At 36.3% G+C, this 27,290-nt stretch overlaps 1 protein-coding gene across 1 annotated transcript; it reads left to right on the top strand.

Moving 5' to 3' along the window:
- Positions 1–284: 284 nt before the first annotated feature.
- On the top strand, positions 285–27,290 carry LOC121409896 (hemocyte protein-glutamine gamma-glutamyltransferase-like). Its single transcript, XM_041601679.1, has 17 exons — positions 285–307; positions 10,972–11,160; positions 12,044–12,226; positions 12,856–13,107; positions 15,979–16,097; positions 16,612–16,719; positions 17,285–17,459; positions 17,666–17,804; positions 18,251–18,354; positions 19,777–19,913; positions 20,889–21,000; positions 22,768–22,913; positions 23,370–23,505; positions 24,270–24,430; positions 24,880–25,016; positions 25,550–26,857; positions 27,194–27,290. The coding sequence occupies exons 2-16, from the start codon at positions 10,998–11,000 to the stop codon at positions 25,689–25,691; spliced, it is 2,214 nt and encodes a 737-aa protein (XP_041457613.1). The 5' UTR covers positions 285–307; positions 10,972–10,997; the 3' UTR covers positions 25,692–26,857; positions 27,194–27,290.

The following is a 27,290-nucleotide window of genomic DNA, read 5'->3' as shown; positions in this document are numbered from 1 at the left end:
CTCTTCTCTTACCAATCAATTCAGCTCCTTCCGATCCCAGGGCCCGGGTTCGCTCGGGCATGCAGCTAGCGGAAAACAAAGGCCCGAGCTTGTCGCGTCGCTGCTAAGCTAGTTTTTTTTCGTTGGGCTTCATTTCATTTCGCGTCGCGTCGCGTCTATTTCGTCGCGATCGCGGATATATCGACTAGTGTATTGGTATCAGTAAGTTTCGACGCTCGCGACTGGTGGTCTCTGTTTCTGTGACTGAAATCGACAAACCTACCGGTATCCAGGACAGGAAAACATTTTGTAGATTGTTATTTGGTAGGTAAGCATGATACAGGTTCTCATTAAGATCTAAGTTTGAGTGTTTAAAAAATTATGGGTACCGGTATGATTGATGTGGCCATGCCCTGTGGGAACTTGTTTTCTTGGATCGGGTTCTCGGTGGGTTCCGGCTGGGCTGTCTCTCGAGCTTTTCTGTCCATTCGCTGTCCAGCGTCGGTGCCGCCACTGACGTGACCAAATATCATATTCATAATTTGATCTGCCACCCGAGATCAGGAAAAAAATTGAAATTGAGCACGACGTCAAAATGTTAAGATTAGTTATCAAAATGCTCCTCTGTAATTGCCTAGAATGTGCCTAGAATGTGCCAAGCATTAGACAGCTGGCAGCCGCTGTTTCGAGTTTTTATTTTTTTAAACATTTTTATTTCTCAGTCTGTATTTGGTGAGTGGAACCAACGGAGAGTTCAGCGAAACAACCAACATAACAGAGACCGAAGCTTTTGGTCTAGCCAAGCATGTGCAACGGCGGATTTAGACTAGAGCTAACATTTACTACAATTTAACATCAGCAACGTCTAAAACAAGATTGATTTGATTTTTTTTGAAGCCCCATACCGTAATTTATTTGAAGCCCCATACCGTAATTTATTTGCCGTAGAGTTGGGTGTTTGTCATTACAATACATGTACCGGTAATGGTATATGCTGACGAGAATTGGGATTTGTTCTCAAAATGTAATGTAAATTAATCATGTATGCCTATGGCTATACAGGTAGTTCTATAATATTGCTATTGTATTGCTTTTTACTATCATCATGACAATCCAATCTGTCATTTGTCAAAACTCAAACGAAGTCCAAAACTTCAAAAGTATTCAGAGATTCCAAGTTCAAAGACCCAACTAGAGTCCATGTGTGAGATTTTTTTTGTGACTGGATGTACCGGTACTATACGATTGTGTATGGGGATTGGCTGTGATTCCTGCGAATGTGATTTATGAACATGCATGAGAAAAGAGAGGATAATGAGTAAGAGCAAGAGTCCTTAATGTATGAGCTAGTAGACTAGAGTTAGCAATGGCATGTCTGAGGATTAGACCTAAAAGTTGAAGTACATGTAGATCTTAGTTAGATCTTTGTTCTTGTTTAATTCAGATAGTATTTTCAGCAAAGAGATTTTGTTTTCTAAACCTTAGTATTGTAAGGTTTTTATTATGTTGCAAGCATAATCAATTTGAGAATTCAGAAATAATAAGTTTTATTATGAAACTCCCACAATTATTTGTTGTAGCTCTTTGTTATACAGCCTACATGTCGTGGTGATTGCCTACCAAAATCCAAAACAGTGAAAACACTATGAATATTGAATTGATGATGCCACTGGTGTTACACATTTAAGACAAGATAAGAAATTATTAAAATTATTGAAATTATTTTGAAATTATTATGAAAAAATTTATTCTATGTACATTCGAGTTGGCGGTTCTTTGATTGTAACATTAATTAAAGTTTTGAGGATATTTAAAAAAAAAGCTGGTTTGTGATGACAACATGAACATTTTAAACTACATTTAGTTTTCCATACTAGAAGTTCTATTAAAAGGTAAATGCTAGTTTTGGTAATGATATCAAAATGAGTTCGTACAGAATCCAATAAAATGACCACCAAAGTGTCTGTTTGTATGAATAAAATGTATGTGCCAAAGGATTCTGGAAGAAATTGTGTAATTGCTGAGAAATCAGCAAATAAGCACAGGATTCGGGTAGAGCGTCGGGCCCGACATTCAAAGCAATGATTACACTGTCCCATGTGCGCTTATCTGTGTTTGGGATCTTCAGTCTGAACATTTTTCAGCGTAGATTTCAAGATTTCACAAAGTTCAGTTTATGTAACTGTACCAGATCTAGATCCTCATTGATATACTGACAATTGAGCCTTGTTTTATAGACTTTCTCATGAAATCAGTGTTTACTGCAACTACTGGAATTTCTCTTAAAAGAAAAGTCATTAAACCTCTTTGTAAGTATTTATAAAAATGTTATATGACCGAAAATGTTCAATTCCATGTAGCATTATCCTTATCTAATTTGGATCCTTTTGAATTTTCTTCATTGAAAGACTGTAGCCTTCAAACAGGGTCCATCTACAGGATTAATACCAGGGATTTGTCTCTAAGAATATGAAAGGTCTATGCACTATTGATTTTTAGTGGAATTTCCTGGGATTCTATTGTGTAAGATGTTTTAAAGGTCCAGTCACAATAGGGAGGATTTTATTCAATAAAGCTTTTGTTTGACTGGGTACATGTACCAGGGACTCAATTTTATAATTACGAGGGGAGCATTAAAAAGCTCTCCTCAAATATGGAAGGGGAGCATTAGGGGAGCACTACATACATACAAAAAGCTTTTCTTTGACTTACAGGGGAGCTCTCTTTCAAAATGGATGGAGGAACACACACTAAGTTACAACCCACAACCAAAGGAGACAGACAATCAGATACAGATCTATGCAACATTTATCTCATTGAACTCTCTGATATTCTTGCAAGTGTGTTTTTGCTTACAATATAATTGTGTGTTATTTACAAAACATTGACAGAGGGTGAGGTTTTCAAGGTTGACTCTAACAGTTTGATCATTGCCCGAGGCGAGTGATAAATTGCTCTACCAAAAATGGATTAAGGAGAGCAGAAGTGAGTGATCACTCTCACTCCCATTGAAACTGAGTCCCTGATGTACATATTATCACTTGCATTGCATTGCGGGATGAAGAAGTCAAGTGCATTATGGATTATTTATTTGTAACATGTACAGTATTTGCAAATGCTTGCAGGTAGTTATTGCTATTAAACTTAGTTTAAATAATTGGTAACAAGTAAAAAAAATCTTATCAACTCATCACTCATTCAATTAATATTTTTTTGTCTGTCACCTTTTCAGTCTACTGTATATTGGCCTGCATCCAATCCAATGCACTTCCATAAATTTGTATAACTTGGCATACATGTAAAGGAAGTTTTATTTCATTTCGTGGTTCAAGTGCATTGGATGGTTGCTTGCAAATAAACAATAAAACATATAATCCTTAGCGTGTTGTACATGTACACCATTGTACCTTTGATTTGGTTTTACCACCAGTGTTTTTAAAATGTCAATGTAGGTATTAAAAAATACAAAACAGATCTTGGAAGTCATATGGATATTGTCAATGTGGCTGAGTACCCCTTCTTGAACAATAGACTCCCACTCACTCTATTTGGATTTAAGACTTTCACTGTAAGTCTTGACTAATCTGCTTTCTGTAGACTTGTTCCTGGATCAATAGAATCCAGTCAATATTTCATGGAAGATTTGGCTTATCCTTCCTCTGCATCGATTTCAGAGGTGTCTCAATTAAATTGCCCAGGGGGAAATAACCCTGGAGTCACTGATGCGTACAGTCCGACTCTGATGACCATTATTAAAGGGTAAGGTCCAGTGCTCCCTCTGGAACATGGGTAAACTGATTAAATTGTTCATATATTGTTAAGTCTGACTATGTATATACTTACAAAATACAAGCATCTATCTATCTTCACCGTGGATGAATCAGAAAAGAGCACAGTAAACATATGAAACATACATGTAGCTCTTTGACGCTTTTGGCTTCCCATAATTTTAGCACAGAGTTAGACCATGGTCTAAGTTAAACCTGACTTCAGAATATGGGCCATTATGTTTTATATTTACCTCAGTATCAAACACTTTTCAATATTACAAATGTGTACTCGCTGTACTGGTTATTTGACTTTTTTCAGCCTTTTCAATTCAAATTCGTCATCTAGCATCCTTTCTTGGGCAGTCAAATATATAACTGTACATGTACATACACGTGACCAAGGAATTTCCAAACACCCCCTAAAAACAAGTTTTTCTGTGTGTGCAAAATAACCCTCGACCCCCTAGACAAGTTTTTTTGCGGGCTTTATTTACACACTTTGGCCCCTTAACAAGTTGTCTTCAAAATATGACTTGGGGGAAAAAACATACCCTAAACACGTTTGGTAAAAGTCTTGAAAAAAGGTTTGGGAGAAAAAACATGTGTGCATGCAGGGCAAAATAATGAATGATGTGCGAGAAGAGCCAATGGATATACCGCACCGAGGTCCGCAGGACCGAGTGCGGTATATCCATTTGGCGATTCGAGCACAGAGTTCATTATTTAGGTCCTCTATGCACAAGAATGCGTGGATTGTTTGTTTTATACAACCCCCCATGTTGTACTGAGTTGCCCCAAATGCTATGTTTTATCTAAATTTTAGATAATTCTAGATAATCGTTCTAGATAATATCCTGCACTCTGTTGTCAGAGTGCAGGATAGTGCATTTCGGTTGCAATAGTATTATTTGTTGAATATCTCATGATCTGATTTGGACCAATCAGAAAACTTTTTGGGGAGTTGTATAAATTTGACTGCCCCCCCCCCACATTCAACCAAGCTGGTAACTTCTTGATTCAACTGAATTGAACTGCAAGACTATCATTACCCAAACTGCCTAGTGCGCTTCATGAAGGAAGGTATTGCTTTCATCGCTTAAGTGGTTAGTAACCAACAACTTGCAAAAGCTTTAAATGGGGATTAATGTTAATGAGGGCATTTAGCACATGATAGGTTTGGTTTCCCACCTTTAATCACAGGGATTATCAGACCATGTATGCTACTGCATCTTAGGATGCCAACTGTTCATTTCTTTGTGCACGATGATTTGTCACTGCAGAATTTGATTAACACAAGGATTGGGTTCTGTAAGCTGTTTACTGTAAGCTGCAATTCAGTGTATGTTCTGTAAATATCTTTAGCGAACCATGTTCTAGAATACAATCCATTGTGATTAATGTGTTATACTCCATGTAGTGTACAATGTACATCCATGTTGTATTGAATAATACACCGGGGCACTTCTATTCACGAGTGGATACCATGCGCGACCATGGGGTCTCGAAGAGCACCCTAAACACATATTTTCCATGTTCTGAAAATGCACCCCTTATTATTGGCATGTGAAACCCTACCCTTAACAAGTATTGGAAAACAAAATGATACTCTTGGTAAGTATTCCGTGAAATGAACCCCTACACAAGTACAGCGACATCTAATTGTTATGCCACGGGTCCGTCGGTCGTCGGTTTTACCTTTAGTACACATCATTTGTTTTAGTATGGCCCCACCTTCCACACCTCGCGATAATTGAACTCTAAACACGTAGTGCTGGGGCAAAAAAGACATCCTTTATAAAACATTCTAATTTTGTTTTATCATCCCCGCTAATTTGACCGTAAACATGTAACTTTCCTAGCGAAATAGATACCCTTTTTTCATTATTTTTGTGTTTTTGACACCCTTATCACGTTACATACATGTACGTAACATGCCATATCTTGAAAAAGACATCCTTTTTACATGTTTTTTTGGTCGTGCATGGTATCCACTCATCAATGTAAGTGCCCCCCCCCCCCCGGGATAGTACATGACAAAATAGGGGAAGAAGACTCCCATTGAGGAGGTTCAAAGTACATTTAACCTCATGTGGTTTAAAACATACCAGTATGAATTAGGGCCATCATCTGTAATACACTACCATCTTGTGACTAGGTTATGTAACAGCTAGGTATTATGTAACAAATTTGTGAAACAAATGCAGTCAGGATCTGACAAGGCACATTTTTTTCGTTATGTAGTCAGTCCTGATTATTGGCTGGGATTTTCTGTTTTTACTTCATGAACACAATTGTACAATGTCACTTCGCAAACACCATCAATCACCCGGGGGGCCACTTACATTGGCGAGTGGATACCATGCGCGACCAAAAAAACACGTAAAAAGGATGTCTTTTCCACGATAGGGCACGTTACGTACGTAACGTGATAAGGGTGTCCAAAACACAAAAATAATGAAAAAAGGGTATCTATTTCGCTAGGAAAATTACGTGTTTGGGGTCGAATATGCTGGGATGATAAAACAAAATTAAAATGTTTTATAAAGGATGTCCTTTTTGCCCCAAAACTTCGTGTTTAGGGTCCGATTTGCGCGAGGTGTAGAAGGTGGGGTCGTACTAAACGGTAAAGCCGCGACGACCGAAGGACCCGTAACAACAAAACATTCCTGTACTTGTTTAGGGGTTCATTTCAGGGAATATTTGCCAAGAGTATCGTTTTGTTTCCCATACTTGTTAAGGGTAGGGTTTCACACGCCAATACTTGTTAAGGGGTGCATTTTCAGAAAATGGAAATTACGTGTTTAGGGTGCTTTTCGAGACCCCATGGTCGCGCATGGTATCCACTCGTGAATGGAAGTGGCCCCCCAGGGATCAATCAGTGTGTACATGTGGTTGTTCCCTCTCAATTAGGGATGTGGAGTACGCATTGGACTTTGATGGGTTTCACACACTCGAATTTCGCGTCATTTGAATGACATAATTTCAGCATGTATAGCGTAATTCAAATGACAGAATCAAGGTGTTTTCTAGTGACGATATCCGAGAATGGTGGAGCAAAATAGCCGTGTGATCGCTTTGACCTGCAAAATGTAATTCTGGGGGCGGAGCTTACGATGAACTTTCAACCACTTCCGCAGAAAAATTGCCATTTTCTGCTCTGTTGGCAAACTTTAATAAGCTACATGCACAAGTGATTGATGTAGCAGTAGAACCCAAAAGAAGCCACAAGAAGCCACATCTCTTATCGTGCAAAACATAAAACCAGAGAATTCTCAAAGGCGCAAAACACCCTCTGCCGTGTGAACAGAAGATAATTCTAGAGTAATTTCAATTCAGCATTCAGATGACACACAATGAGAGCGTGTGAAACCCTAGTCATTAGGGCTGTCTGCACCAAATTAACGCGCTTTCTGATCCGGCGAATTGTTCCTATCTGAACAATCTCGAGTTTATTTGTAATGGAGACGCAATTATCGCGCTAGTTGGCTGGATTAATCTCGAGATTGGAATCCCAAGTCAGCTTGGGATTATTTGCAAAATAGCACGCTATTTTACGAATTAGCCCGCTTATTCGCAGGTGCAGACACACTCAGGATTATTTATTCATGGGGTAAGACTGTAATGAATTGATGCCTCGCTCGAGCAGGAATCGCTGTTCTTGTGATGGTGGAGATGGGGTTTCTTGAATATTGAGATTAATCGCGAAGAGGGCTGATCGGGCTAAAATCTTGAGATTGAGCAAACTTGGGCTGGTGCTGCACCGCCTATTCTGTGCTTCTTATCCTTAATAAATGTGCTATTAAAAATCCATGTCCAATACCTGTTATCACCATCATCTCATTCAGTCATTTTAAGATTCCTTTTTTGGGGCTATTTTTCTTAAATTGTAAATAGTGAATAATCAAGCATAAAAAAACGTTTTTGAGGCTTATGTGCGACTATATGTACAATGAGATGTGAACATTGTGAAATGTGAAAAATGAAAAAAAGTAAAAAAGAAAAATCACATTTTATCCCCCTTTCAATATGAGCTTGATAAAATCTTTAAATCCTTCAAATTGTGACCTGTACAGTACTGTAGCTGGCTGACAGGAGCTTGGGTGGTAGGATGTGTAACGTACACAAGGCAATTTTCAAACATTCCTGCACGGCTTGCTATTAGGCCGTTAACAGCCTTCTACCTTATCAACAGGAATAGGAATTGACATACATGTTAATCCTAACGTGCCCTGATCCCAGCCAGGGGCGAAATACACTCTATAAATACTTTTGAACTTAGACTAATGACACCTGTGAATTGAAATGATAATGATTAGCCTTCATGTAAACACAGCCTTTCTGACTCACAAAACATTTTCATCAATGTCACCAACAATCTTCTTTTCATTCTTTCTTTTCCCTTCTGCAATCGTTCACCAAATCTACAAGTATGTTACTCCAAATCTTTGTTTCTGTCCATTTTTTTCATACAATGTCTCCATTATATTACAAAATGATTTGCAGCAATAAATAATTAATGCACCTAATAACTTGTCAATCCAATTGTTTTAATAGTTCTTGGTAGAAAAAATATTGGATAAACCTAATTTCATAAAATAAAATTCAAAAGAACAAGTGGGGATATGACATCAGCCAACCTAATAAATATTCATGAAGACATGCCTCAAACTGTTTCACCGAAATTATGCAAATCTTAAGAATTCAATAACTTCATTATTTGGTGTCCATTTTTTATCAAATTTGCCGCATTTTGCTCTGTGAATTTTACTCTATCTATTAAGATATAAATAGCTTTCAGCCTGGAGTATCCCTTTATTAGGGATTCATTGCAATGAACAAAACTGCTCATATTAAAAAAAAATGCATTTTTTAATTGGCTGTGAGGAGGCAACTGCTTCTCAGAGTCAATGTTACTGTTTGTTGTTTGTTTGGTTCACAGACACAGAGCAAACAGTGCTTAGAGTGAACAAACTGAATACGGACAATAAAAACTTTTATGGGGTGCCATGCGCTCTTTGATCTGCTATGATGTATTTGTTCTCATGTTTGATAAACCCTTCAATGTAGCCTATATACTATAGGCTATAAAGAGTTTTGGGTCCACCGTATAATTATTCCTGGTACATTTATGACTACATGCACGGCAGCCCTGTAGTTATGTGCAATATTTCATCTTGCAGAAAAGATTAAATTTGTTCATTTTCATGCGGTAGTATTTTCCCCCAATTTTTCCCCAAGAACACTCAAACATCATTTACATGTATACACCTCAATTTTGTAATGGATGATTTCCTGTTTGTGTTCATGTGTGTGTTATGTTGACCATCATATAACCAGGGAAACTCAGGTACAATTTGAACCACATCTTCATGTAATCCATGATGGTACTGTATTCAAAATGAATTGTATGAAGGAGACAACAAAAAAACAAACAGAAAGCAGAAAGTTTGAAACACACACACAAAAAAACAATCGGACAATAATATGATTTCAAGTTATGGTAGTTTAAAACATGAGATTATATGGTTAATTTCATATGTAGTTTATTGATTTTTGACAATCAAGGACTATTCCAGTAGGACTTAATTTTCACTTTAAGAATCTTTGAAGGATTTTTTGCCAAATTTTCACCAAAATGTTTTATTTGTTTTTCTGCTTTTATTAAAACTTCTCATCAGGATTTAACCTTCTCCTCTATCTCTCATTGATTTGTTTTATTTTGTTTTTTTTTTCATATCTCTGACTGATTTTTTCTTTAACTCCAACTTTGAATTTTGGTAAATTTTCGCTTTATTTTGCATTATACTGTACTTAGCCTACGTCAAGGCTCCACATTAACTTTTTTTGGTGGTCACCAAAACCTTAAAATAATTTTTTTTGGTGGCCCATTGGTTTGGTGGCCCGAAAAATATAAAGAAAAACATTATTTAAAAATGAATAAAAGAAACTTCTGAAATATTCTGCAGTCACTACCACTATTCTTTGTTCATCTTGTATGTAAATCGTACTTGCTGTTATTTTACTTTGCTTATTTTGTGGTAATACAGTATATAAATTATTCTATCATTGTAAATATGAAATGACTGAAAGAATAAAAGGATTGTATTGCTCCCAGGTTGTGTGGACTTTTAATCTACGTATAGACGCACACTCATAATGGCAAACTAAATAAATAGTGCATATAGCAAACTCAGATAGATTTACAAAACAATGATTTTTCCTTTCTTCCTTTAAATAGATTGTTTTCCTTGTTTTCATGTTTTATTTTCATGTTTGTCACACAGTCAAGCTATGTATTGTTCCACCAAGTCTTTCGGATAAATTTTCTTTTAATGACGATTTCCATTCATATAATACACACAGTTCTTCTCAGTTTTATTTACCATTGACAAGAACTAATGTTGCTAAAAAAATCTATTTTTTCAAAGGTCCAATCATTTGGAATAACCTTCCTTTATATAAAAGATAGTCCTTGCCTTTCCGTTTTCAAAAGGAGACTAAAATCATATTTAATTGACAATTACACTACTTAATTCATACAGGCTTTATCGGTACTTTTTTATGTTATGTATTTGGGTTTTTTAGGTGTTGTATATTGTAATTTTTTTTGGTATTAATTTGTATTTTGTTCTTTTGTTGGCAGCACCAATAAGGCTTCTCTGCCTTCTAAGCTGTCTCCTCATTTCATGAATTATTTCTATTTCTTGTGTATTCCAATATGTTTTGTAAATGTTATTTTTAATATATGAAAGAAATAAATGCATATGAATAAATGAATGAATGAATGCTTTATAGTGACAACCCCTGTAACCTTAATCAATAGTATCAGAAAATACAACTTTGCTCGCCAAATATTCTGTTTAAATACATACTCTGTTTATTGTATTTTCTTTGTTAATTTATATATGAAAAAGTTGCAGAATCAATGAAATGAAATGTAATTACGTAGTAATGAATAGATTGTAGGTGAATAGATTATTTGTTCTATTTATTTATTCATTCATTTTCACTTGCCTGTATATTTTCAATGAGGAATCAGCGTTCATGAATGTCAGTAATTAATGCGAGTGTTGCTTCCTGTAGGATGCCAAAGGGATTAATACGTCAAGTATTATAAAGTAATTACGACTATGAAGTCTGGGCTACTGTGGGTTTTGTTTTTAAATCAACTTTTATCCTTAGTGACTTGTTAGCATTATTATTATCTCTCTCTTGTCCCTAGATTAAACAGTACAGCTTGTATCAATCATGGTCCGTCGCTCCAGCCGCTCCCGTCGTACCACGCGCCGGTTTGGTTACTCTTCTCGTTGGGAGCCATACACCACCAGAAAGGCTTCTAAACTCGTACCAGCCCCAGGCAGAAGGAATGTGTCTACAGAACCAGTCATTATTGAGAAGGCCAAAGAGACAGGTAGGTATTACGGACAACCCCCCCAAAAAAAAAATAGAAGTGAGGTTCAGAAACTGGCACTGTATAAGCTAAATATTTTGTTGACAAATTACGTGTATTTTTCTGTGAATTTCAAAAACAAGCATGAAAATTGTCACTTCCTTTACCTTTACAAATTCAAAGTGAATTTGAAACCATTATACATGTTCTCTCATGAATTTCCTTTTTTATTGAAGCAAATTTGTGTAATACATGTATGGTGGGTCTATTATTGCTGGGCTATCAAAACCTTGTACCTCAAAGTTAGAAAAATAAGGCAGATCAGAAAAAGTTGCATTTTAGAAATACTGTGATATGGTGGCGATACTCATTGTCTGAAAACAGTTTCCTGTAGAAAATAATTTCTATGCAAAAGGAGCTTGCTACTAAGGTCATAACTCGATCAATGACTGAATCATACATTTTTATTATTTTTTTTTAGATACATAAGATTTAAAATTTCCCAGTAGCAGTATGGCATGTACTGCATTAAAATCAACATAATAATGAACTCTGTAATTATTGTAACAATGAATCATTCAATAGAGGAACAATACATGTAGATACACTTGTTTTCAAAAATTTTTCTGATAAATAGCTAGATCTTCAATGCAAACTGAAAATATGTTGTACCTGCTCACTCTAAAAAACACAGTATGTCATTTTAACCACAAGTCAACCATGCACCTTCGGGACTTGTTTTGAAACTGAAAACAAGGTTTATAAAATTAGTAGGCTGCATGTATGCAGACTATGATTTTGATGTTAACAAATATAACACTCGGCCTTGTGGGAAGACGGAATTGGTTACGATACACACTCGATGCATCTGAAAGTTTACCCTCTTTTTATTTTGTCTCAATAGTGAAGCAGTTGAAAGTTAAGTCTGTGGACCTTTGTGCTGATGCCAACAAGAAGGCACATCATACCAACCTTTATGAGGTCGATGAACTCGTTCTCCGCAGGGGCCAGGTCATGAGCATGAGCGTGACCTTTGACCGGGCATACAACAGCGCCAAGGACACTCTAAGTCTTGAATTGCTGATGGGTAAGGATCTTCCAGTTTAATAACTATAACATAAAAACCTTGTACTTGATGCATGTGTGTATGTAAGCTTGACTTTGATACCAAATGATAATGATAAGGATAATGATGATGATATTAAACATTCTTTTCTCAATTTCACTCTCATTTACACAGGTTTTATAGCCTCTTCAATTTGTATTGACTAATGTTCTAATGACCGACAGGCTATGCTTACTGTAAATTCCTGTATGAAAGGCCAATTCCACCCCAATTGATTTTGAATAAATAGAGGATAATAATCAAACAAGCATTCTGCTGAAAATCAAATTAGATTTTGATGTAAATTGGGAAATTATGAAATATGAAAATTTTGTTAGATTTCACAGAAGATTTTTTCTTGCACTACACAGTCATTATGCAAGTAAAGCTAGAAAAAATGTTAAGCTTTGTTTGACCATATTTTAGGGTTCTTCACAAATATTTGTCTGACTCAGAGTCACGTTTAAATTCCCATTTGAGTGGGATATAAAAGGATTAATGTATTAATCAACAAGATTACACGTTACGTGCGCATCTACATGTACATTCATTTATGACTCCTTGAATCACCCTGTTTAATGATAACCAATCTCATGTATTATATTCATCAGGTAATAGACCTAGTGTGTCTTATGGTAGCCGTGTTCCGATCAGCTTGGTGACCCGTGCTCCACCCCCGGATGACTTTGGCCTGCAGGTCGTCAGTTCAAGCGGCAACACGGTGACCATGAAAGTTTACCTTGCCTCTGATGCTCTGATTGGTGAATACCAGGTGGTCGTTTGCACTCAGACGGAAAAGGAGGAAGAATATCGCTATGAATATGACGACGATATCATCATCATATTCAATCCATGGTGCAAGGGTTAGTTAAATCATAACCTAAAACTTGTACATTGTTAACATAACGTTGTCAGCTATACTTGTGATTTTTGTAAAGCAATCTTCTTACTTATGTTTTTTTAGCCATCTGACAAATGGAAGTAAGATGCAAAAGACAAAATGAACACATATATTTTTGATATTTCACCACAATAACATTACTCCTTGGCAAATCATTTTAGATAATGTTTGATGGGGTGACCATAATTTGTGCATATTTTAAAAATTATCATGAAGTTGATTTTCAATAAAAAAAATTTATCACAGTTCACACGAAATTTATCAAAATCATAAATACCTGACAGAAGGCAATATCCCAAGTCAAATTAGCTTGACAGAATTATAAAAGTAGGTCAAGGGTTTCGCTCGTATCGCAATCTCAGAATTCCATGGCGATCGACTAGTGTGAGCTTGGCTGAAAAAAGTGTCATTAAAAAGTGTGACCTTAATTTCTGCATGATCATTTTGCAAAGCTTTAGCAAAGAAATAAAGCAGACAAAGGTAAAATTCTATAAGATGGAGGTTAAAATGCTATAAATTCGGTTGGTATCACATTTTACTTATTTGGAGACGTCTGCTTGCAAACTGGCGATTTCTTGATGCTTGTCGAGAAGATAGGATTTTCTTGGAGCGCATACAAAAGGTAGCAAAATTCGCCGATGTTTTGCCAATATTTTTCACAATTTGAGACCTTACCTCCAAGAAAATTACCATACTGAGTAATTTTGGGTTGCTTTTTCTGTTGGTGATATTATGTTTTCAAGATATTAATTAGATAAAGAGATATTCGACAGTGCGCAAAATTAGGTAACACGCGAATTAAGGTCACACCACCATACAGAAATTGTAAGACTTTTTGAGGTTTTCAGATAAGCTACAAGTGGTACCATTTTAGGCTAGGCATAATGCCTCCATATGCTCAAATACATAAAGTGACTAAAATTACCAATATTTTTATTTTATTATTTTTTTAGGGGGGGGGGTTACAAAAAGACTTATGCAAAAGTAATTTCCTTTATGGCGATAGACCTTATGCGTATTACATAATAATCTCAGTGTCCTCCTCAGAGGATATAGGATTACATAAAAAACAAAGTTGCCAGATTTGTGTCAGCTGCAGGTAACCAACACATACAAGACTATGGCTTCAGCCTCTAAGATGGCGGCATGTTGATGTTAATGCATATAGGTCTATATGCAACAACATACTGTAGAATGTATACAGTCTTGAGGGAAAAGGCTCCGAGGAGAAAACCCATGAATGTGATTATTAGTCCATGAATAATGGATGAGTTGTCCCTTATACCGCTTGTAGGGACATTGATTTTCCGTTTCAAAATATAGCCTTTTCCATTTCAGAAAATCTCAAATTCTGTTTCAGCATGTCAGAAAACAGAAATTCCGTTTCCCCATAGACTTTGTACACACGGTAAAGTGACAATTCCGTTTACTCATTAAAAAGCAAAATCACAGCGCGTACACTCGCACTGGCCAAAATTTGTATCTGCTTCTGTACCAACAACACAATAGAATCCGTTCTAATCGGATCTATGCGGGTGCATTTAATAATTTTTCAAACACATTTAGCATGCATACATCCTCACCTTTCACATTATTTTACGGTGAAATCAAATTTCATCGATAATTTTGGGGTTTTTTGGACATCGTTATCATCAGTCAACGACTTTCGCCAATCCGCCATCTTGGATTTTAAGACCACGATATCGTGCTGTTACATCTTCAAACGTAGAGGGCAGCAACACACGACCGTGCAGTTGAGCGATTATGAAGCTATGTGAAGTCACGATGTGTGAATTGTCATGATTGTAGCGAAGTGAGATCATGTTTTCTGGGGTTTTGTGGCCATTCAATATTCTCATTTTGTTGTTATTTTGGAGTAATTTCTGTTGCTATTCTGTGTATTTTGAGGGAAAATACGTTTTCCGTGATTTTCCGTTTGAAATGCCACTTTCCATTTCAAAAGGCCTTTTCCGTGAATTCCGTCCGTTTTCCGCGATCGCGGAAAATCACTGTCCCTACGCTTGTCACATTATACTCATCAAATTTCCAATATGAGATTTACATGTACCCAATGCATGTTTCATACAGCTGGAACTTTCTTATATCTAGGATGAAATTTTCACCATTTTAGAAAAAAAATGTCATTCGAACCCCTACAAATTATTCCATGAACAAGGATGGATTCACATTTAACAAAGGATAATTCTGATATTGAATGAGACTTTGTTGAGCCACATTAAAAAGTCGGGACAAATTCATTATTTTTTTTTACATTTTGAGGATGCAATCATTGAAGCTCCCATTAGAAACTATATTATGTCTCTTACTTTCCTGTTATGCAATTATATTGATTTGCTCTCAAGAAAATGGTATATGAATTGTAAAGTATGAACATGTAAGCCGAAAACAATATAATAATAATAATAATAATAGGTCCATTTATATAGCGCAGTTACTATGTGCATATACTCTACTGCGCTTTGATAATTGGTATCATATTATTACCCCGGCTGTAGCTGAGCCGCCATATTAATAGGCGCTAAAGCGTTCAAGGAAAAATCCTACAGGGTACCCATTCACCTCACCTGGGTCGAGTGCAGCACAATGTGGATAAATTTCTTGCTGAAGGAAATTACGCCATGGCTGGGATTCGAACCCACGACCCTCTGTTTCAAAGTCCGAAGACTAATCCACTGGGCCACAACGCTCCACACATATATGACAGTAGAAATCATGAGGGAGAGTAATGACTAAAAGAGAAGTAGGAAAACTAGACCTGAACATATATATTACAGACAGCTGTTTTTAAAATTGTTTTGTATTTTCTAAACAGCGGACGACGTGTTCATGGAGAAAAATGACTGGCGTAACGAATATGTGATGAATGAAGATGGTGCATATTTCTATGGAACTAAGGATAAGCAAGGATCTTCTGATTGGTACCAGGGGCAGGTAAAGAAACATTTTACTATGGCAAAAAAATACTAAATGATCTAAATCATATTTTACAATGGATGAAAGTGACCTGGATGGGGCTAGGGGAACTCAAGAATGATTCTATGGAAAAATGTCAACCTATGACATTCTTCGCATTAATTGCTTCCCATTGTCCCGGCAGATAATCTGATAATCTAATTTCCCTTTCACAGCGGGTAAAGACACCCAGATGACTTTAGGGTGATTCTCGGGTGATTCTGGGATGGCACTTTAGTGACTCTAAGGTGAGTCCAGGGTTACTCCAGGGTGAGTCTAGGGTAATTATAGGATGGGTCTTGAATTACTCTAGGGTGACACTTAGGTGACTCCAGGGTGAGTCTAGGATGACTATGTGATTCTACCTGTGAGTTAACTAGGTTAAAGCAGTGAATATCAAAAGTACTTAAGTAATTAATTAATTTCATGATCAAGGATTTTAGGGTTATACATTAATGTTGGACATTTTCTGATTTATTTATTATTTTCCTAGTTTGAAGCTGTATCGCTGGAGTGTGCCCTACAGCTTTTGCATAAGTCTGGTATCTCTTATCGTCATCGTTCTAGTCCCATAGAAGTCTGTAGGGTTCTTTCTGCTATGGTGAGTATGAAATGAAATGGTCTTAAATATGTCCAATGGGCTTACTATGAATAGAAAAAAAATCAACACTCTCGCACACAGAGAAACTTCCGTAACCCTTAATAAACGGCGGGGGGGGGGGGAATTGAAATTGAAAAGTTCCAATATTAGATATCTACTTGTAGTGCCCTCTCTTGGCAATGTTTTTTTTCTGTAGAAACATGCTGAGAACTTAACCTTACAAATGCGGTGATTGGATGTCAGATAGGTAAAGAAGAAGATTCTGTCTTGATTTTTGTTAGCCCATATGCTTTGGATTAAGATTTATATTTAGAAAAAAAAAACCCAATAAAACACATAATTTTCATGTAAAATCGCAAGATTTATTCTGTAAAATGCTACAGCCAGACACTTATTAAATGTGAATTCATTTCATCCAAACCCCAGCCCCTCACACCAAATGCAAATTCTCTTAGTTTGTGTCAATTTTGAAATTTTATTACGTAATAAGTATTTTAATTGTTAATATTATTTTTGATAAATGAGTTTTGTAATTGTTTGTGTCACCATTTCTCTTTTACATTAGACCAATAGCCAGGATGATGACGGTATTCTTGTTGGTAACTGGAGTGGTGATTATGAAGGAGGAACAGCACCTACGGCATGGGAGAGTAGTACTAGTATCTTGGAAGAGTACATGGCCACCGGGTCACCTGTCTGTTATGGACAATGCTGGGTCTTTGGAAGTCTTCTTACGACCCGTTAGTATTAATTTTTTACTTTTTCCTCACCCTCTTCCTATTCTCTTCTACTCTCTCATTTTTTTAATAATTTTTCTCTTCTTCCCTTTCTATTTTTTTTCTTTTGCTTATATTCAACTTCTTTTTCCCCTCCTTCTTCATTGAACGAAAGCAATGTTGGAGGCATTGATAATGAAATACCATGTATTATTTTTTTGCATGTGCAGTGTGCCGTACCCTGGGCATCCCCTGTCGAACCATCACAAACTTTGAGTCGGCCCATGACAGCGACGCTAACCTTACCCTAGATTACCATTTTGATGAAGAAGGATTTTCCAAGAGTGATATGGATGATGATAGCATCTGGTGAGCTAAGAGTTTGTAACAATTGGAAGGGGGTGGGGGGGAGATGTTTGTTTAAGTCCTCTTCCAAAGAAAATTTATATAAAAAAAGATTGTTAAGTTTTCAGAGTGCTAACTTTTTCTTTTACTTTTTATACATTTTTCAAAGGACTTTTTAAAAAAACATTTTTTAAAGGACTTTTTAAAAACTATTTTTTTGGGGGGGTGATGACCATATTCTATTTTGTTGTTGATGATAGATGTCTGAACTATCAGTTGAACATTTGTATTCCTCTGCCCACTATGAATGGTTGCTGGAGGCATTATGTTATCAGGATGAACTGGATCAACTTTAATCTTGGTCCAAGTGTGCATATAGGAGTGATGTCAGGGCCCTGTATTTTAAGCTAAGCATTGATCTTGTGTACCATGTCCTTAATCTTACAATGACTTATTTTGTATTTATTTAGGAACTTCCATGTATGGAATGATGTATGGATGGCTCGCCCTGATTTGCCTGATGGATATGGAGGATGGCAAGCACTGGATGCTACGCCTCAAGAAACAAGCCATGGTAAAAACAAAAGAACTACAGAGGCTTACAACATATAGCTTAACCCTATCTAGGCCCGGGTATTTTGGGAGTTCCTATGGCCTGGGGGGAGGGGGGGGCCTCCCAGGCCCCCCCTAAGATCTCGGCCGTCGACCGCGCGATCGCGCCGAAAATTGGCACGCGGGTCGCCTGGGACATAATCTACAAGATCGTATAGTAATTTATTTCATGCGAATTGTTATTAAGTGATTATGCTAATTTATGCGTAATTAGTATGCGAAATCATACTTTTTCCTCTAACTCCCTAAATAAAGCTCCAAATGTACTAATTTTTGGTATAGAAACTCTTTGTGGTGTCTTTAGCAAGTGTACATGAAAAAAATTGTGATATCAAATCTTTTTCTTATGTATTATATTGTTTTTTGCAATTTCTTATGTATTTCTTTGTTGTTTTTTTTTAATGAAATTTGTTGGGGACTCTTCTGTGATCATAAAAAGCATAAAATGAATACATTTAGACAAGCAAAACTAAAAATAATCATACATTTATGAATTTTGGTTGAAAACACAATTTGCATTGACTTTGTACACGAAATCACGTTTTTGAGCAATTTTCGGTCTGACATGCACTTACATAATGTTGCGTAATTTCGGAACCACATACCCGGGTGACGCAAAATTGGTCTCAAAAGTTGCGCAAGACTTGAAAGTAAAAAGTCAGCGAGCGGCGCGGTCAAAAAATTTCGCACGGCAAAAATATTGCTGAGGGGGGGGCCTCCGAGGCCCCCCCCGGCCTAGATAGGGTTAAAGGGGGTATCTGGCTGAGCAGTGAATTATGCTTGCAAAAATAGCCAAATTGAGACGTTGCGGGGGTTCGTAAACGTTACCAAAGGTTGGTAAAAGTTTGCAAGAAGGTTCCTAAACAGTTTTTCTAGTTGTAAAGAAGTTTTCAACAGGTTCATAATTTCTTTTTGAATTAATTTTTTCCGCAAACAGTAGCTACCGTTTCCAAATTAGTCATGAGCCTTTGCAAACAGTTGTAAGATGATTCCATTTTCTATTTTTTTTTTTTATTCAACAATGATGGCGACCAAATTACCACATGGCTCCTGTATAAAATCGATCCACTGATGAAAAACATTTTTCAAACGTTTATGAATATATTTTTTCCTGTTTTGAAGTAGTTCCCAAATAGATTTTGATATGACAAACAAAAAATTCCAAGAGTTCCAGGTTACAGATTATGCCTTCAGACATACTTATGTTCCATTGTCTTCTGAAACCAGATGGTCCCTGTAATATGCCTATGGGAACAAGAGAATGTAGTAATCAATGGGTTAATGTTTTCTCCTTGCATTGATGAGCCATGGAAACTTTTGCATTTGAAAGTCAATGGCAAGATAAATAATTTTGACATTTGTATAAAACTTTCTTTGTGTTAAGGTTCATTCCGAATGGGACCTGCTTCATTGAAAGCTATCAAGCAGGGTGCAGTGTACTTGGATTATGACACCAAGTTTGCTTTCGCCGAAGTCAATGCTGAAACGGTCTACTGGACTGTACCCAATAATCCTCGTTCGGTATGTACCAAGTACTCTTCTCTAGAGCTTTCATCTTTATAAGAGAATATCCCGTATGTGCAGGCTGACTAAGCCCTACTTACTGTCATTCATCCAGGTTTTAAATCTGGTTTAGGGCCAGACTACATGGGTGACCAGTATCATCCACTTCACTCTATGCAGTGCATCCTCTTCCCTCCACCCAATCTTCTTACTCTCCTCCACTACTTGCATTTTCCAATTCGCCCCTTTCCCTCTTACCAGCCACCTCAAACTGAAGCACCCTTCCCTTTCTGATAAAAAAAAAGAAGTTTGTATCTATTTAAAAAATATTTATCTTTACTCATTTCTTTTAAATCAGGCGGTATCTAAGAGTATCCCTAGTGCCTGGTGCTGATTTTGATAAAATTATATCTACATGGTTTCTCATTTACATTTAATATTTTCTTTTAAAACAAAGTACAATTTTCAAGAATTTTTGTTTCATTTAAGATTCCTTTTGCCCTAAATGCTGAAAAATGGAGTGACCTTTTTTAGTGTTACAATACTTAATTCTTGATGAAAACTTGAAGTTTGCTGTTCATCTAATTTGTTTGCACCCACTTCTCAGTAAAGTTATAGTGCTTCTTGCCCTTCAAATACTTAAAGAGTATGTATTAAGTTGGTGATTATCAAACAGCACAGATTATTCCCTGACATTTCTGTCCCATTCCATCCTTGAAAAGAAAAGTAATTGAGATATAAAGATTGGCGAGGTCCTTACTTTTTTGTTATGAAATATGTTTGTTAATTTTGCCCATGATTATAGGAACATAGGTCACATCTTTTACACAACGTGTTTTATGTGATGTACTCGTTCATGGTACCGACAATGAATTCGAATGTTGAAAATGAATTAAAACTGTTTGATTTACCAAAACAATCCCTTTAATCGTGCTAAGTAAGATAATTTGTTCCTATTTTAATGTTTTGCTTTATGAAACCTGTCTTTCACAGCCTCCTCAAGTAATTACTACAGATCCATCTGGAGTTGGGAAGAATATCAGTACCAAGGCTGTTAACAGTTATCTTCGTCATGACATCACTGATGAGTACAAGTACCCGGAAGGTAAACAGATTAATTCTTAGGTTGCTTGTTATTCCCTAGACCCGGGCGCAGTTCATAAAGCTGTTCGTAAGATTGACTTTAGGAACAAGTGGTGAACCTTCTTGTGGTATGAAATGATATTCACCATTAAATGTTCATTGGTGATTATTTAGAGTGTAAGAAAGGTTCACCAGTCATTCCTTAAGTCACTCTTAATTTTACAGCTTTATGAAGCACCCACTTGTATCCTGAGAGTACAGAATTATCTTACTTAGCACGATTAAAGGGATTGTTTTACTTTGTGAGCACTTGAAGTAAAATGTTCTCAAACTGAGACGAAACATGTATCCTGAGAGTACAGAATTATCTTACTTAGCACGATTAAAGGGATTGTTTTACTTTGTGAGCACTTGAAGTAAAATGTTCTCAAACTGAGACGAAACATGAATGAATGCTTGTATATGTCCTAAAAAACTTGAAACACATATGCAGTAAAAATATATGAATTACACACAAATAGTGATTCATCAGCCTGATTTTGATAGTTGTCTCTGAGACACATTTAGCTTATGCCCAGTTTTCTCAAAGTCAAGAAGTCAGATGTCTGTGTTGACTGCTTTCTGGGTTTATTTTGTAATTCCTATGCACAGAGTATTATTAGCTGCAGTGTACATTCAGGGTAGATTTTACACACCATACTTTAATACGCCATGCTCGGTTCATCCAGAGTTCATGTGTTGTTGTACAGGTTCACTCTATACACTTAGTCATAGAAACCAACCCTCAACCAACTTTGGTTTGCATCTCCAAAGTTTTGAAATAGTCCTGTAGATATGATACCTTGAGACTTTTGGAGTGGGAACAAACGCACAATGCACAATGTTTGTTTTCTGAACTCTCCCATCTTACAGAGTTGACCAAGTTTTGAATTAATGTCTGAGTTTTATCCTATCTTGATGCTGTTCGAGCAGTGACTTGACATTTGCTCCTGCAACAGTTGCTCTGGGCTTAATTTCATTAAGATGTATGGTTAGAGTTGGGTAGCCATAGGGTAGGGTAACCAAGGTTAAACGTTGGACATTTGATTGGTGTGAGGAATTTAGAGCGGAGAGCAACTGTTTCCAGAGAAAATGTCATGGAACTGTTCAAGCATCAGTGGGCATACAGACATTAGTAAACTTTGACCTGCCCAGTCACATGCCTCCCTTATTCCTAATTTAAGGTGATACATGGTGTAAAGGCGGGTGCTTCGTGGTCAAGTGGTTCTGACTCCCGCCTTTCAAACAGAGGGTCGTGGGTTTGAATCTTAGCCATGGCATGCTTTCCTTCATCAAGAAATCTATCCACACTTTGAATGCACTGAGCACCGGTGATGGTAGCTCGAGCTAAAGCCGGGGTAATAATAGCAGCGTTTTGTATCCTCAAGCAAAAAGTGCTTTATAAATCCAGCTTTTATTATTATTATTATAGATCTTGAACAAGGTCAAGGTAAACTACACTTTGGGTGTATCACAAAGATACACATGATGTAAACACCCAATATTATTGATTGATACACTACGTATCCTCTTATCCGACCAATGTGGTAATGAATCATATGTCACATGCCACTTGGAATTGAGAGACTTAAAGTCACACATATATCTTTGTAAAAAAACGTGGAAGTGCTGATTTACTGTATCTGTATGTAACGTTAGAATCTATGGGATGTCACATGATCCAATTTGACCAATCAGATTACAGAACTGTCTCAGAAATGATATAACCATGTAATTATTATTAATACAGGTTCATCTTTGGAGAGGATCTCTGTGTTCAATGCGAGCCGTTACGTCAAGAAGAACAAGAACTTCCGCAAAGACATCAAGCAGGATGTGGAGTTCCAGATTGTCATGCCAGATGAAACCATGATTGGAAGCGAATTCTCAGTCAAGGTATAATATTGTTCCTTTGTGCTATATGGAAATCATCCCATTTGCTATGTATATGATGTTGCCATTATCAGTCGACCTTTTAATAAGTCAAAATAATCTATGGCACATTCCATGCAGGCAGTAGTGACCTTAGCATTGCTTCCACATAGTAATGTTTGATATGCGATCATTATGATAATAATGACTATCAAGTTACAATAAACTTTGAGTGAAATATTTAAAGATGTCTCACATGATAATTTTCATGCAATTTAGACAACATGAGACCATTTTTAATCCCCTTCTTTGTCAAATAATACCCATGCTATCACTACTCAACATAACTGTTTTGATTTTCTTTTGCTTCATAGACTTGTCTCTCACGCAACTTTTTGAAAATAACTGATAAATTTTGCTTGAATATGTGCATTACTTGAGCTCGCTTTAAGGTAATTTGTTGACTTTTTATTAACACAGGTGATTGCAACAAACAAGAGCAATACAACTCGATCCGGTTCTGTGACCCTGACAGGAAGTACTATCTACTACACAGGGGTCAGGAAGACCAAGGTCTATTCCTCCAGGAGGTCATTCAGCATGAAAGCTGGAGAAAGTAAGTAATACTCCTTCCATATTGCACTTTTTGCCGGTGATCTTCGCCGACAAAGTTCACCAGCGGAGGGGAAAGTGTTCAGTATGAAAGGTACACAGGAGAACTTCGCCGGCGAACTTCTCCACCTCTAGAGGTATAGAACTTCGCCGGTGAAACTGTTTCCCCAGCGAAGTTCGCCTGTGAAACAGCCGGTATGAAAGCAAACTGGAGAACTTCTCCTCTTTAATGACGTCAGAGGTCATTTTTTCCCTCCCCGAAATACCCTGAACGATATTTATTATAAAAGTGTTATTTTGCATGCTGAAAATGTGCTTAAAATATCAAAATACTTTGATTCTTTTTTTTTTCGTTTTGATTCTGATATTTCTAGAATATGTTGTCATTTTTTTTACACCTTTTTGTAATCGGTAAGAAGCAATGTTTACAATTTTTTTTTCATTTGTTCTAATTCTGCATGGACGTGCCAAGTGAGCTGATCAGCAGCAGCTGCTGAGAATTGTTTACCAGCCGTTATCTCCAAAACTTCACTGATAAAGTTAATTAGGTACCTGCAATTAATAAGGAAAGAGTACGATTAAAATTCAAATTAAAAAAAGCATGTGCTTTCATTTGGACTCACTTCGGCACGAGCAAATCACCCTTTGACTTTCACCATGGAAGAGATGTCAGTGCGAAAGGGTACATTTTTTTCTTTGCCGGGGAAGTGAAACATTTTAGAGTGAAACATCTAAGCAGCTATCTGTTTATAATCTGTTAAATTTCAGCCGAGACTGAGACATACACCTTAGATGTTGGTGATTACCTGACTGAGTTGACAGAGTACTCTGGCTTTACTTTCTTCGCCATGGCACGTGTGACCCAGACACAACAAGTCTTCAGCTCTAAGAAGGACTTTGTGCTGACCAAACCTACCTTGGAACTTGCCGTAAGCATTCACTCATGTAATCTGACGGGGAGGGGGGCGTAATGTGTTAGATGGGACTTAGAATTGAAATAAATCATTTCATTCTAATTGTTTGATATTGTCAGTCTTTTAACTACCGTACATATGAAATGAATGAATTACAGTTACTTTAATCCTTTACTTTTGTTATATTACATCAATTTAACTTTCGTTCTTTCTATGTCTTTTGCATCTATGTTGTAAATCATTTTGATATAGATTTTACAAAAGTGTTTTACATGTATATAACCATGTTTCTTCTACTTATTATTATTTATTATTATGATTATTATAATTGTTATTTTTTCTATATGCATATTTTGTGTTGATTTTTTTTCTTTTCAGAATTATATGCTCTTAATGTTATCTATGCCTTAATGCTTTAGAAATACATTTCATTATTTATTTGATTTTCTTCCTGCTTCTAATAGACCTCTGATGTCTTGAAAGTTGGCAAACCATTGAGTTTGTCCATCACATTCACTAATCCCTTGGATAGGCCTGTCCTTAATGGTCAGTTCCGCATTGAAGGACCTGGAATAGAAGGATTCAAGGTGGATAAATTCAGGTAAGAAACCATTAAATTATGGAGTTTTTAACCCACAGTGATACAATGTCTTTATAATGTAAGCTGGGAATCTGCTTTTATAGGGAGTGGCTAATTTTTTGCTGATTCCAGATTTTGCAAAAAGAATTTGAAATGCCTATAATGGAGACATGTTTTGGGGAAGCAAACTCTGTGTTCTGTCAAGAAATTCTTCAGCAACCCCTGCTTAGCCTTGGGCAACTGTCAGAACTAATGACTTTACCATAAGACAACTTCTAGCTGCATTTTGTAACAACTGCTGGTCATAAATCTTGTTTGATTCTGGGTGACTTGTATCCAAATGATGTCTTAAGCTCATAAGAATCAGATTATCATCATCATCATCTTCACCGTCGTCGTCATCATCATCATCATCATCATCAAGCTACAGCTGGGGTAAAAATATCCAAGTCCTTTGGAAGTACATAGAGACATTATTCATAATGTGATATGCACTATACAAGAACTGTATATTATTATTATTGAGCTTTCATATTCTTTTTCTCTTTTAACAGAGCAATCAAGCCACATGAGACTGTGACACACAAAGTGAAGCTTGTTGCAAAGAGGGCAGGTAAACGCAAGTTCCTTACCAATTTCAGCTCTGATGTCTTGATCGGCCTCAAAGGAAACACTACCCTTGAAATTTCTGCCTAGACTAGACGTTATGCATTCCATACACAGGGCCTGGTTCCACAAAAGTTATGTGACAGTTGCAAAAATGATTGTCATTGATACTTGTCTATTGAGAACAATATCCAACATTGAACTCGATTGATTACTATTCGTTGCGTAATAGGTCCTCAGTAAAGCTGAAATACAATATGGATGTGATATATTGCATTTTTATGCTGAAATGAAAATCATAATCCTGATTATAGTCTGTTGAAATAAGTTCTGTATGTTTTATGCATTCTATTCAAATCAAAGTATGGTGTACATGTATGATATATTCATCATCACAATTCTGAAACATTCCAAGTTTTTTAATGGTAACCATTTTGTAATGATTTATTTCTAATCTCTATAATACCCATTTTCATTTGTATCCTTTGCCTAGCCAAGTAAATTTCAATGTTACTTTCATAGTCTGTAAACTCACCTAAAATAGCGATATATCCTTTTGATAAAATAGATAACAACCGCTGTTCTTTTTGAATATTTAGGCTGCAATCTTATATATGTCACTTTTCCTATTTTACGGAGCTGAATTCAAAGTATGATTTGAAGAATATTATGCAAAAGAAATGTTGCAATGATACAATCCAGTCAACTAATTGCTTGTAGTGTGTTGAATATATATATTATATTCAGGGTTAGAAGTAGGAAGCTTTGAGATATGAAATATTTCTGATTTTCTCAATATTGTGAAATGCGTGTTGGTGATTGAGATGTATTTTTAATGGCAATGAGATTTCGCACAAAGTGTGATGCACAGTTTTTTGTGTAAATTGAGTGTAATTCTTGTAGTGTCAGGTATTAGGCATTAGTGCAAAATATATAGCAATAGAATATGCAAATTCTAGTTCAGGAAAATTCAGGCAAATTTTTATATGAACCTGGTATTTTGGGTATGCTGGCAACAATCAAGTTTAGTGGACGTGTGTAGGGTTGTATTTCTCATTGTGTCATTTTACTGCTAGATCATCCAAGTATTCTTAAGTACTGTTACTATGTTTTTAACGCAAGTGATATTATTGGTAAATCTTATATTTTAATATGTTGAAGTTTAGTAGTTTTAATAGATCTGTGTGATGACCATGTTTTTCTCTGCTAGATGTGAATTTCATTACTTTCTGTGCACTCTTTCTAATCTATATCCAGTAAATTTCATTTTTTTTCATTTCATTTCATTTATTTCAAATTCTCATTAAAAAACATACAACATACAAATCAAAGAATACACTACATGTATATACAGATAAGGATACAAAAATAGAACAACAACAGAATAAATGAGAATATGAGGGAGCCAGCATAGGCCAAAGGCCTTTCTAAGGCTGGGCTCCCGAGACCATAATAAAATCATAATAATTGTAGATGGGAGAGAGAGAGAGAATGTAAAGTGTGTGGGAGTAAATGAGGCAATTATAACCTATAACTTTCAGATTTATATATAGGCATCAATAAGAAATTTTTTATAGCTGTTTTTAAAGGAGGCAAATAGAATGATCAACTGTCATTTGAATGAAAGCTATTCAATTGGAACACAATTCCGTTGCAAATTAAATTCATATCTGTTCCTGTGAAAGAATT

This window comes from Lytechinus variegatus, chromosome 1 (genome assembly GCF_018143015.1).
Source record: "Lytechinus variegatus isolate NC3 chromosome 1, Lvar_3.0, whole genome shotgun sequence".
NCBI classification, from domain to species: Eukaryota; Metazoa; Echinodermata; class Echinoidea; order Temnopleuroida; family Toxopneustidae; genus Lytechinus; species Lytechinus variegatus.
The sequence above is the reverse complement of the archived record's forward strand: the minus strand, read 5'-3'. Positions and strand labels throughout refer to the sequence as shown.